This window comes from Bufo bufo, chromosome 1 (genome assembly GCF_905171765.1).
Source record: "Bufo bufo chromosome 1, aBufBuf1.1, whole genome shotgun sequence".
NCBI lineage: Eukaryota > Metazoa > Chordata > Amphibia > Anura > Bufonidae > Bufo > Bufo bufo.
Genome location: NC_053389.1, coordinates 164,593,357 through 164,607,176, shown reverse-complemented (window position 1 = coordinate 164,607,176; position 13,820 = coordinate 164,593,357). Strand labels below are relative to the sequence as shown.

The following is a 13,820-nucleotide window of genomic DNA, read 5'->3' as shown; positions in this document are numbered from 1 at the left end:
TAAAAAATGCGCGGGTGCGTTGCGGGAACACCCGCGATTTTTCCGCGCGAGTGCAATACATTGTAATGCGTTTTGCACTCGCGTGAGAAAAATCGTGCGTGTTTGGTACCCAAACCCGAACTTCTTCACAGAAGTTCGGGCTTGGGATCGGTGTTCTGTGGATTGTATTATTTTCCCTTATAACATGGTTATAAGGGAAAATAATAGCATTCTGAATACAGAATGAAAAGTAAAATAGCGCTGGAGGGGTTAAAAAAAATAAAAAATAATTTAACTCACCTTAATCCACTTGATAGCGCAGCCGGCATCTGCTTCTGTATTCTTTTCTTTAGGACCTGGCTGAAGGACCTTCGATGACGTCACTCCGGTCATCACATGGTACGTCACATGATCTTTTACCATGGTGAATCACCATGGTAAAAGATCATGTGATGACCGAAGTGACGTCATCCCAGGTCCTTAAACTATAGTTAATGCTCTCCACAGGTCCTATACAGTAAAAGAGTCAGACGGAGATGCCCGCATCGCGAGCAAGTGGATTAAGGTGAGTTAAATGATTTTTTATTTTTTTTAACCCCTCCAGCCCTGTTTTACTTAGCATTCTGTATTAGGAATGCTATTATTTTCCCTTATAACCATGTTATAAGGGAAAATAATAAAGGTTCGGGTCTCCATCCCGATCGTCTCCTAGCAACCGTGCGTGAAAATCGCACCGCATCCGCACTTGCTTGCGGATGCTTGCGATTTTCACGCAACCCCATTCATTTCTATGGGGCCTGCGTTACGTGAAAAACGCACAAAGAGGAGCATGCTGCGATTTTCACGCAACGCAAAAGTGATGCGTGAAAATCACCGCTCGTGTGCACAGCCCCATAGAAATGAATAGGTCAGTATTCAGTGCGGGTGCAATGCGTTCACCTCCCGCATCGCATCCGCGCGGAATACTCGCTCGTGTGAAAGGGGCCTTATTGATAAAATCACCAGCCTCTGTACTCAGCCTCCTACCTGATACACAGCCCTGAACAGCCGGATGACAGCTCTGCACAAGCAGCAGCTAGAAGGCTAAAGGACCTTCCGTGATGTCATGTCCATGTGATCAGTCACATGTGTGGGAGGAGTCAGGCTCCGGGCAATGTCTGTGCTGGAGCCTGCTGTTGGGGGCGGGGCCGGGGGATGGGCTCCTCTCTCTGTCAGTCACTCTATGTAATATACTGCACCAGCCAAGGAGCCTCCTCGCTGCCGGCACGGCAGGCAGTATGTGGGCGTTCGGGTCGGCGCTGGGCCCCCCAGCGGTGCTGGGCCCGGGGCTGCCGACCCGAACGTCCCTATTGTAATCCGCCACTGGTGCCCGTATATTGTGGACCCGCTGTTTGCAGTCTGCAACACGAGCACGGCGGCCAGACGGTGGTGTAACTGAGACCTTACTGGTGCACTTTCAGATATGGTTCAGTGCCTTCAGCTGGCCGGTTCCTGTTCTCCTCAGACATCTGCCATCAGGGGGGAGTCAGGAGACCCCATCCATACATATTGGATGGTCAGTCGGTCCAGCTGAAATCGGTGGTGTGGCAGACATCTATTTAATGTGTACGGCTTTACCATTGTAAGATGACCATTGTAAGTTTAAACCATTATAACCAGAGCCCATGACTCTATGGAAAACTGGAAATTGGTTCCAAAGGCCTAAAATAACATCCTAAAATAAGAGAAAATTAAGATTAAATTTAACTACCACAGATAAAGCATATTACTAGCGGCTAGAAGTCTCAAAACTGGTGTAAAGGATAACTGAGTTGCCCATGGCAACCAACCAGATTCCAGCTTTGAGTTTCCAAAGGAGCTCTCAAAAATGAAAGGTGGAATCTGATTGGTTGCTATGGGAAACTCAGTTTTCCTTTACACCACTTTTGATAAATCTTCCCAGTGTACCAAAAAAATAAATAAAATGGAGGCGTCCTCACCTTATGTCTGAAGGAGAAGCTCATCCTGACACAGATAAAGAGCAGTACAGAACATGTAGTACCACACAGTACCGCAGAGGGGCGCTACTAGGTGGCTAATACAGGCGTTTTACCAGTGTAAGGCTGGGTTCACACGAGCGGATGCCGTGCGTGGCATCCGCTCCGTGAAAGAGTGCCAAGACCCGATGCAGACTGCAGAGGCACGGAGCATTAACATGACTGATAATGCTCCGTGCCTCTCTGTGACCTCTTTACTACGAAGAGGTGACAGAGAGGCACGGAGCATTATCAGTCATGTTAATGCTCCGTGCCTCTGCAGTCTGCATCGGGTCTTGGCACTCTTTCACGGAGCGGATGCCACGCACGGCATTCGCTCGTGTGAACCCAGCCTAATGGCCGTGTTGATTGGTTGGATCCTCCAGTCAATCACATCGACCACAGATCAGCAGTGTCTGAGGCGTCGTATGTTCAGACTGGTACGATGGTTTAGGAAATACCATTGTCTGTAGAAAATACTGTATCCCGAGCCCACTGTAACATGAGAGGTGAGGCGTTTTGTTGGACCCGTCTGTATGTTTGCTGTTTTAAAAATGAATTAAAATTTACGAGATAAAAATATCTCTTTTTGCGGACGACATAATTCTCTTTTTGGCTAATCCACAGAAAGATATCGGCAAAATAATGGACACTATAGAAGACTTTGGGAAGTCGTCTGGCTTCAAAATTAACACTAGCAAATGCGAACTGCTATACATTGGGCCCCCTGATCCAAGGAGACCGAAGGTTATACAAGGATATCCAATTGCAATTGCCAAACAGTATATCACTTATTTGGGAATTAAAATTGGTCACTCAACTCATTCACTCTACAACCTAAACTACATACCCCTTATAAAGCAGATTACCCAAGAACTACATAGGTGGCAGAATCTCCCTATATCACTTTTAGGCAAGTGCCATTTGATAAAAATGGTTAGTTTTCCAAAATTACTATACCCCATGCAGACTCTTCCTATTTTGATCCGGCATAAGGACATAAAAGAACTAAATGGCGCTTTTTCTTGTTTTGTGTGGTCAAAAAAAAGGGCAAACATTAAAAACATTATTCTTGCCCGTAGATAGAGGTGGAGTAAGTTTTCCAGATATACGCAGATATAACTTAGCAAGTCTATTTAGACATTGCACATACTTCTCATTACTCTAACACTAAACTTGAAGGAAATTAGTTCAGGGTTGGGATTTGGGGGCGCTCTTGCACACTAAATTGGCTTCCTTACCAGTAAGCATTAAATCGGCAGTTACAGTGAGGGACACAATAATTACTTGGAAGGAGGTGAGGAAGCTGTATAACCTATCCTATTTAATGTCTAAGTTTATGCCTATATGGAATCATCCTGATTTCGTAATAGGTAGCCAAAATAAACTATTTCATATTTGGAAAGATAAGGGTGTGAAGGTGTTCAGACATACTCTTCATGATAAGGAATCCAGATATCTGACTTTTCAGGAATTTCAGGAGAAATTTTTGATTCCAAGGGGACATGAACTTCAATATTATCAGCTCATTCACTTTTGTAAAAGCAGATTGAGAGACGTTAGCGGTGAATTTACAGCTAATAGATTTGATATCCTACTTAGACAGATGGGTAGTAAGGTGTCACTATCAGAGATATATAAAAACTTGAGAGATAGAGAGAATGATAAAACATTTGGTCAACTATGTAGGGGATGGACGAAGTTAATAGGTGAAGAAGAAGGCCGAAATGATAAAATCATGCATGGGCTGAAACGAACTAGGAAGGCAGTTGTGTGCGAAGGTTGGAGGGAATCGCAGTTAAAATTAATTCACAGAGCTATTTATGCATTTAACATCCCTGGATCCAGTGATAAGAAAGATAGACTGACTGCATGCCCTAAATGTGACGCTCCAAAAGCTATCCTTGATCATTGTATTTGGCTATGTCCAAAGGTCCAAATTTTTGGGAAATGGGTCTTGTCGTGGGTTAAGGACACTTGGAATCTGGTTCTGCCCTGTGATCCGGGAGTATTACTATTTCATATTTTCCCCGAAAACCTCAGGATCCCAGGGTTAGTAGATGGAGCGTTACTAGTGGCTCTCGGATGCCTGTTGCGTAGCTGGTTGTCTCCCCAAATTCCGGCTGAGGCAGAATTTCAAAATCAAATGAGACACTTTCTATTGATGGATCAACTGGAGGCAGAAGGGCATAAAAACCACAAGTCCTCCAGATTTCTAGAAAAGTGGAATATTTATATTTCCAAATATCTATCGGCAGAAGATATCCACATGCTTATGAGTCATTTCAAATGTACTGAATGGTACTTGATTAGGGACTTAAAAGGAACATTAGGGAATTTAAAGGTTGAATAGGGATCTGAAATGGTGAAAAGATGTCATTGAGTAAACCGGAACATGAGGAACTAGCTATAACCAGATGGAATAGGGGGTTTTAGGGTGGGGGGAGGGTAGGGGGCTGAGGGATTTAACGCAACTTACACTTGAATATGGTAAATGGATATCTTGTGTATCTGTGTATTTATGACAATTGTACTTGCCAAAATTTTCCATATGCTTCTTGTATTGGTAATTGGAAAACTGAATAAAAATTGTTTGGAAAAAAAAAAAAAAAAAAAAAAATTTACAGTTACAAAATTAAGAATGGCGTAAAATGTGAGGGAAATACATGAATAAAATGCTCCACGTACCAGACTCATTCATGATTTCCTTATCTCTGTCAGGACTTACAGGTGAAACTCGATAAATTAGAATATTGTGCAAAAGTCCATTTATTTCAGTAATGCAAATGAAAAGGAATTGCATTAATGCAGCTTAAAATGAGAATTTTGTAAAAGGTTCAATATTCTAGGCTCAAAGTGTCACACTGTAGTCAGCTAATTAGTCCATACCCCTGAGCAAAGGGGACCTGAGATTGTGACTTTGGGGTTTCATAAGCTGTAAGCCATAATCATCCAAATGATAACAAATAAAGGCTTGAAATATCTCGCTTTGCCTGTAATTAGTCTCATATGTTAGTTTCACCTTTTAAGTTGCATTACTGAAATAAATGAACTTTGTACGATATTCAAATTTTTTTAGTTTCACCTGTATGTACATGTGTCAGGTGGCCAGAAACCATTGTGGTTATAGTGCTGCCATCTACAGGGGATGGCGGTAACCACATGTATGACCAGTCCATAAGGGCTTATGTACATAAACATTATATTTTTCCGTTTTTTTACAGGTCCACTTCAATGAGTCCGAAAAAAAACACAGAAATGATCTGTGCATTCCGTTTCGGTATGTCCATGACGCCAAAAAATAGAACATCTCCTATTCTTGTCTGTTTTGTGGACAAGGAAAGGCATTGTTACAATGGAGCCGCAAAAAAATAGGATGCAATACGGATGTCATCCGCTTTGTTTTGTTTTTTGGCAGATCCGTGTTTTGCGGACCACAAAATACATAGTCGTGTGCATGAGCGCTAATACTGCAGCACTACAGGCTGCCATGTCCCTGAGGAGCTTCACCAAGGATCAGTCCCTGTGTGCGGAGGGGTTGGGATCGGGGGGTTGACCGTTTGGAGACCGTGGCTGGGGGTTGACAGCACTTTTGGACTTGCTCCATTAGATCTTTCTCACTCTTCTTGCCTTGAAGGGGTATTCCATTTGTGAGGACCTATCCCCTGCCCACAGGATAGGGAATAACTATTATACCGGTGGGGGACCTACAGCTGGGACCCCCTTTGATCATGAGAGCAGGTACCCCATACACCTCGGAGCCCCCCTGGAATCAACTGAGTGGCAAATTATACATGCAAACTGCTGCTCCATACATCTCTATGGGAGTTTTAGAAATAGCTCAGCGCCATACTCTGCGAGATGAATGGAGCAGCGATGCGTATGCTCGACCCGCCACGCCGTTCATTTCAGGGGGGCTCTGTGGAGTATCTGTTACTCATTGTCATGACAGCGGTAGGACCCCCACCAATCTAATAGTTATCCCTTATCCTGTGGATGGGGGATAACTTTTTAACAACCAGGAATACCCCTTTAAAGGGGTTTAGAAAAACATGGCAAAAACAGCGCCACACTTGTCCACAGGATGTCAGTGGTATTGCAGCTCAGACCCATTCGCTTCAATGAAATTGACCTGCAATACCAGACACTACCCACAGACAAGAGTAGCGCTGTTTTTGGAAAGAAAAAAAACAGCCATGTTCTAGGCTTTGCGGTTTTTGGCTGCAGCAATAATCTTGCCATTAAATATATCGAAACCCTGGTAGAAAATGAAAGCCTGTGGGGTCGTTCGGGACTGACATTCACCCTGGGTACAAGGCCTCGTCTTTCCAGGATGTATAGAGAGGGGATGATTTGTATTCGGGGTGATACAGCCAGAACGGATAGAAGATAACGCTTTAGATCCTGGGGAATCTTGCGCTATGCGGCTTCTGATGATCACATTGGCCGATCCCGTCGCGCCGCCCCTTCAGCATTTCCGTCCAGGGAGTAGAGGGTTACAGGCTGGGGGGTGTGACTACAGCGGCTCGTTCTTATTGGCCTTTCCGGCGGAAGCTCCTCCCCCTGAGGGCAGACACTGTTTTGTAACTTTTCAGGTAACGTGATGTAACCGTGTGAGATCCTGGAAGGAGCCCTCTGCTGGACCAACCGGGACACGAGGTACCGACCGCCCTGCTGCCCTCCACTGACTACTACTCTCATCATCATACTGGACTGATACCCAGCCACTATGATTACTCTCATAATAACCCTTTACTGATACAAAGTAATGCTACTACTCTCATCATCCATCCACTATTCACCCTTCACTGACATCCAGCAATACTACTACACTACTACTGTTACCCCCACCATCCTTTAATAACTTTACGCTAATAGTCAGTAAACTGCCCTTACTCCGATGATCCTCTATTGACTCTGCAGTGATACACTACCACTCTCATCATCCATCATTATACTGCACTGATACCCAGTAATGTTAGCCAGCTACTATGATTACTCCCATAACCCTTTACTGATCTTACAATGATAACAAGTAATGCTATACTACCATTACTCCCATTATCCGCTGACATCCAGCAATACTACACTACAACTCTTACTCCCACCATCCTTTAATAACCTTAGACTGCTCTTTCTGCCATCATCTTCTACTTGCTCTTCTGACCTTATATTGATACTCAGTATGCCTATGCTACTACTACTCCCACCCTTACTTTTGAGTGACACTCGCCTTTTCTACTTCTCCGGTATTTTCCTCTACTGACCCCACAGCCCATCTGAACCTTCTCCTTTCTGCTCAGCAGCCACCATGCCGCAACGGTCTATCCACTGGTTCCGGAAGGGGTTGCGACTTCATGACAACCCTGCCCTGTTGGCCGCCATAAAAGGCTGTGAGGAGCTGCACCCCATCTTTATTCTGGATCCCTGGTTCCCTAGGAATATGAAAGTCAGCGGCAACCGTTGGAGATTCCTCATCGAGGCTCTGAGGGATCTGGACGAAAACCTGAAGAAGATAAACTCCAGGTATGGCAAAGCACGTAGTGGCCCTGTAGGGGTTACCCTGTGGCCCCTCTGAGCGGGAGGCCCTTACTAGAAAGAGTTTCTGCTCTAGCTGTTTATAGGGGTGCTTCATTCTCCGCTCATTATGTTCTGTGCAGGTTGTTTGTGGTCAGAGGGAAACCAACTGAAGTCTTCCCTCAGCTTTTCAAGAAGTGGAAGGTGACGCGTCTGACATTTGAAGTGGACACAGAGCCGTACTCCAGGCAGCGGGATGCCGAGGTGGAGAAGATGGCCTCTGAGCACAATGTCCAGGTCATCCAGAAGGTGTCAAACACCCTGTATGATGTAGACAGGTGGGTGGAGCGCTCCCTGGTGTTTGTCTATTGTAAACAACACAGCTTATGATATACCAGTGGTCCCTCAAGTTACAATGCTAATTGGTAGTGGGACAACCATTCTATGTTGAAACCACTATAAACGTCCGTAACTCTATGGAAAACTGGTAATTGGTTCCAAAGCCCCAAAATGAAATGGCCAGGTTGATTGGTTGGGTCTGAGTCTGTGGTATTGTATGTTGAGTCTAGTTTCAGTTTGGGCTACATCAGACCACGCTCGGACTGGCCCACCGGGGAGGCGGAGGATTCCTCGGTGGGCCCCCAGTCTCCTGCGCCCAAGACGGAGGAGTAATTATTTCTCTTGTTTCTCAGGAGAGATAATTGTTGTAGCCACTAGGTGGCAGTATCGCACAGCGATGCAGCCTCCTACTATTTTAAATTGTACAGGAGGCCCCGCAGTATCTTCTAAACTTCTGGGGCTGCTGGTAGTGAAGGAGGAGAGAACATGTCTGGCCATCCTCCTGCCCTCCCTGCTGTCAGGAAACTGGCTGCTGGAGATAAGGACTCCTCTGCGGTGCTGGGCTGATTTCTCAGGTGTGTGACAGTAGTGAGCTGTAAGAGACTGCAAGGGGGAAAGAGGGGATTTGTTTATAGCAGACACAGATCTGTGTAAGTGTGCTGCTCTCTGCAGAGTTCAGAGTGGCATTGGGGGGACTCTGCCCTAGGTCCCCCTCAATGCCTCTGCTTTAGGTGCACCCCCATGAGTGCCCCAGCTCCAGATGTCCCCCAATACCCCCACCCATAATATTGAATCTTCTCCAGTTGCCCCCCTAATACCCCTGCAGCTGCTCCAGGATCCCCACTATTACCCTGCCTCAGGTGACCCTATGCTTTAGGGTGCACCCCCATAAATGCCCCAGCTCCAGATGCCCCCACTGTAAATGCACCACTAATATTGCCTCTTCTCCAGTTACCCCTGCTCCAGGATCCACACTACTACCCTGCCTCAGGTGACCCTAATGTCTCTGCTTCAGTTATGACCCTCCGTTTGTGCCCTTGGGCTTTGTTAAAGGTTGTGACCTGCAAAGGGGGTTGGACTTATGCCCAAAAAATTCTGCACATGCGTCACATTCTCCAGTATTGACACGTATGTGTCACGAGGGTGTCAAGAACCACGCCTGACTCTGTTATACCCGGGGTCAGGAAGTCGCAGCGGTTGGCTGCGCGCTCTATGTAAGATAGGGCTGTTTCCTTATGGTAGCTTTCTGGGTTTGCTTTGCAACCCTTTTTGGCTCACTCAGGGATCCGTAGCTCCTTCTCCTCAGCTGTTTCTTGTCCAGCACTCCCAAACCTCCTTATATTCCCCTCTCACACTTCTCTGGTTGCCAGATATAGAGCTTCCTGCCTGGACATCTATTCTGACCCTCTGGAGCTGTGTTGCTGCGTTCTCTGGTTGTTTGTCCAGAACGTTACCCTCCGGATCCCTGTTGGACCTTTGTGGTCTGCTGTGGTCGCCCACCTGGGTGTATGTGTTTGTCTGTATTGTCTGTCCTCTCCCTGGTGTTTCCCTCTTGGTTTCAGTGGTGCGGACTAGTGATCCCACCGGCCCGTTCACTATCTAGGGCTCATTTTAGGGAAAGCCAGGGTTTAGGCACGTGATCGCCGCACGGGTGAGGAACCCGTCTAGGGACGTCAGGGCAGTCAGGTGCCAGCCGCAAGGTGAGTCAGGGGTCACCACCTTTCCCTCTCCCTTGGGCAGGGCTTTCCCTTTTCCCTCCCTGTGCGTGACGCTGGCCATTACAGTATGGTTTACATGGCGGTAGTGATGATATTCCGTATTTACAGGCATCACTGCTGCCATGTAAAGAGATATTGTTGGTGGAGGATTTAAAGGGGTTGTCCAGGTTTTCAAGTTATCCTCTCCACACCATAGGGCATAACTATATGATTAGTGGGGTCCGATTCTGCAAACCCCACTGATCCCAGGAACGGGTCCTGTTCCACCTTTTTATGGTGTGGCAGGCCACACATATGCCCTGCTGCTCCATTCATTCTCTTTGGGACCACTGGAATTAGCCAGTGCTGTACTCCGCCATCTCCGGCGACCCCATAGAGAATGTATGGAGAGGCAGGGCATATGCTCGACCTGCCACTCAGTCAAGAAGAGAGATCCGTGGGGACTCCAGCGTTCAGACCCCCACGAATCACTTCGCTATTCCCGATCCTGTGGATAGAGGATAACTAGAAAAGTGGACACAGGTCCTTTAAAAGGCAAGCATTATTATCTATTTTAGTTTGACATATTTTGGGCCAGATTTTAAATTTAATGTTATAAGGGAAAATAATACAATCTACAGAACACCGATCCCAAGCCCGAACTTCTGTGAAGAAGTTCGGGTTTAGGTACCAAACACGCGCGATTTTTCTCACGCGAGTGCAAAATGCATTACAATGTTTTGCACTCGTGCGGAAAAATCGCGGATGTTCCCGCAACGCACCCGCACATTTTCCCGCAACGCCTGTGTGAAAGAGGCCTTAAAGGCATCTGTCAGCAGATTTGTACCTATGAAACTGGCTGACCTGTTACATGTGCCCTTGGCAGCTGAAGGCATCTGTGTTGGTCCCATGTTCATATTTGCCCGCATTGCTGAGAAAAATTACGTTTTAATATATGCAAATGAGCCTCTAGGAGCAATGGGGGCGTTGACATTACACCTAGAGGCTCGGCTCTCTCTGCAACTGCAGTAAAAACGTAATCACCATTGCTTTTATGCTATTCTCTTTGATATAGATTCGATAGGCTATGTAGGCACTGACCATTTGGTGAGTTATTATGCCTTATGTTCTACGTGTGGTTGGTTAATTTCATCACGTCGCATCTTTTCTTGTGCTGCAGAGTGATTGCTGAAAACAATGGCAAGCCTCCTCTAACCTATGTCCGCCTGCAAACAGTCCTGGCCTCTATAGGTCCTCCAAAGCGCCCTTGTCCAGCACCAACTAAAGAAGACATGAAAGGTACAAACTATACTCCTGAAGGAAAATCCAACCAAAACTAGAAATCCGGAATAAAATCCCCAGAAAAGAGGAGTGGGGGGATCAAGGCTAAAATGTGTACACAGCCTGATGTTAGACTTCATAAAATAATATTTCGTAGATATATAATAAAATATATTTAATTTAATTGGATTTGAAGGTATGAGGTATCTGCATCCTCTTGTTAGCGAGTTGCAGTACCATATGTCACCATTGTAGATGACAAGTTTTTTATATACACGCCAGTGCAATAGCGCCCCCAGCTGCAATCTAATGTTTTTCTCGTATATATTTATTAATTCAATTGCTCCCTTCATGAGCCAGGGCAACTTGGCTAATGGAAGAGAAAAGGAGTGTGGAGGTCGCTAAGGCTCCTGTACTTGGGCAGGGCAGCTCACATGGTTGTCACTTGGTTGGAGATGTATTCTGCAGCTTCTAGTGAATTGCTTTGAAAGAAGGAAGATGAAACCATCACTAAATCCACTATTTTTCTTAGATTGCTGCACTCCCTGGAAGCCTTCATATGAGGAGATATATGGGGTTCCCACATTAGAAGAGCTAGGACAAGACCCCAGCAAGCTGGGACCTCACCTGTACCCCGGGGGAGAGAGCGAGGCCCTACGACGACTGGACCTGAACATGAAGAGGACGGTGAGGAAATGCATGACAAATTGTCTGCATCCAATCAGATGCAGGCGTTCATTATTCTATTTGCACTGGACAGATTCCAGCTGATTGCTTAATAAGTAATATAGAATTGGAAGACCCTTACCCTGTAAAAGGATGATCTATAGATATGATCTTTTCTTTCCGGTCTCTTCATTCTTAGGCCTGGGTGTGTAACTTCAAGAAACCAGAAACTGAACCCAACTCTCTTACTCCCAGTACGACGGTGCTGAGCCCCTACATGAAATTTGGTTGCCTGTCCACACGGATCTTTTACTGGAGACTGACTGAGATTTACCAGGGGGTGAGATGTTCGCTGGTTGCTGTATGAGGACACTGGAGCAATATCGATTTCCATATTCTCCTTTATTGCAGTCAAAGGTTACGGGAGTTTCCCTTTAGGACTCTCCCTCTATTAGCCTGAGAGAAGGACAACTACAAAGAGGAAACCTGGCGCCCCGTTGTATTACACAGGTTCTCACTGACCAGTGGTCACCATCCTTCACCTCTCTGCACAGTCACCAGATGATTTATTCACTTTCCACATTTTCTCTTTTTGCATTTGTCCAGAAAAAGCACTCTTCTCCTCCAGTGTCGCTCCATGGGCAGCTCCTATGGCGTGAGTTCTTCTACACGGCGGGAGCAGGGATTCCCAATTTCAACAAGATGGAAGGAAACTCTGTGTGCGTTCAGGTGGATTGGGATGAGAACAAGGAATATCTCAAGGCATGGAGTGAAGTGAGTAATGTAGAGAGGACTGATATTTTATCCTTTTCCCTTTAGACCTGGTTCAGATGGCGCAATACATGAATGATGCTGTGAGGTCTATACATCCATGTAGGACATTGACCTGTGACCACCAGAGACAGTAGCTCTGGTGAGATGTGACTTGCACCTGTTAGAATAAGGCTTTACATTGTAAGCTCATATGGCGAGGGAATCTTTGCTTGGTCTGTGTATGGTGATGATCTTTGGTCTTATGACCTTTCTCAGGCCAGGACTGGTTACCCCTTCATTGATGCCATCATGACTCAACTGAGAACAGAAGGCTGGATCCACCATCTTGCTCGACACGCAGTCGCCTGTTTCTTGACTCGTGGAGATCTGTGGATATCATGGGAGGAAGGTCAGCAGGTGAGAATAAGCATAGCTGTGTAATGTGAAGTAAGATCAGATCATCCAAGATGGACTGAAGAGAGGGTTGGTAGCCCATTTTGGGGAATGTTCCTGTGGGGAAGGGTTTTAGTTGGATTGATCAGCATGGTCCTGGGCGGTGACCCTCGGACATACATCTAGTGGGGTAGGAAGGATCCCTAATGTCCATGTTCTCTACTTGCAGGTGTTTGAGGACCTGCTGCTCGATGCTGACTGGTCGCTGAATGCTGGGAACTGGCAGTGGCTCTCGGCCAGTGCTTTCTTCCACCAGTTCTTTCGAGTTTACTCCCCGGTGGCCTTTGGGAAGAAGACAGACAAAAATGGGGATTATATAAAGTGGGTATAAAGTAACCAAATTATCTCGTTATAAGCATTAATGGTGACTTCATCACCAGGATGGACTTATTTTAAAGGGTTTTTAATGGTTTCAAGTCCTTGCTATTTTCAAGATCTCTGCTTGCTGTCATATAGTAACATTCTTGCATATACCCAGAGGCTTAAAATTAGAATATAATATTTCTGGAATATGAAGATTTGTTACAACTGCATTCAGTGGTTGGCTGACCAGACTAACAAACCATCAGTTATGAGAAGTATTACGTCTGTACAGGTTTTCAGCCCTCTAGACAATGGTGAGGAATTGAAACACACAGTTTATTAGAAAGTTCTAGAACTAATTACACAGCAATTTAACATAGCTTTCCGGCCTAGGAGCAGACAACCACAATGCTCCTAATGTGTGCAGCATTTAAAAAAGACAAAAACATTGTTTTTCCGCCATGCTGCCTTCTCAAACAGCTGATCGGCGGTGGTCCCGGGTGTCGGACCCCCACCGATCAGGTGCTGATGATCTATCCAGAGGATAGATCATCAGTTTAAACAAAGTGCAGAACCCCTTTAAGTGTATCAATATCTTACTTTGAAATTGACTAGCAACAGTGTTGCAACTACATGTCTAATCCTTGTTAAGTTGTTGCCATTAACACACAGTGAGTAAGGGTACATTCACGCTAGCGTTATTTTCGGCATAGAGTTCCGTCCTAGGGGCTCAATACCGGAAAAGAACTGATCAGTTCTAATGCATTCTGAATGGAAAGCAATCCGTTTAGGATGTCTTGAGTTCAGTCTTTTTTAC

At 45.7% G+C, this 13,820-nt stretch overlaps 1 protein-coding gene across 3 annotated transcripts in view; it reads left to right on the top strand.

Moving 5' to 3' along the window:
• The first annotated feature begins 6,201 nt into the window (after window positions 1-6,201).
• Window positions 6,202-13,820, top strand: part of LOC121000836 (cryptochrome-1-like) — a 35,575-nt gene continuing 27,956 nt past the window's right edge. The window contains exons 1-9 of one of the 3 annotated variants that reach the window (XM_040431547.1): window positions 6,202-6,653; window positions 7,298-7,520; window positions 7,655-7,849; window positions 10,728-10,846; window positions 11,361-11,515; window positions 11,694-11,834; window positions 12,101-12,268; window positions 12,524-12,664; window positions 12,870-13,021. In XM_040431547.1, the coding sequence (XP_040287481.1) occupies window positions 7,306-7,520; window positions 7,655-7,849; window positions 10,728-10,846; window positions 11,361-11,515; window positions 11,694-11,834; window positions 12,101-12,268; window positions 12,524-12,664; window positions 12,870-13,021 (1,286 nt within the window). In that variant the 5' untranslated portion in view covers window positions 6,202-6,653; window positions 7,298-7,305. Of the gene's footprint in view, window positions 6,654-7,259; window positions 7,521-7,654; window positions 7,850-10,727; window positions 10,847-11,360; window positions 11,516-11,693; window positions 11,835-12,100; window positions 12,269-12,523; window positions 12,665-12,869; window positions 13,022-13,820 lie in introns of all 3 variants that reach the window. The other 2 variants (XM_040431555.1, XM_040431537.1) reach the window with 2 other exon arrangements.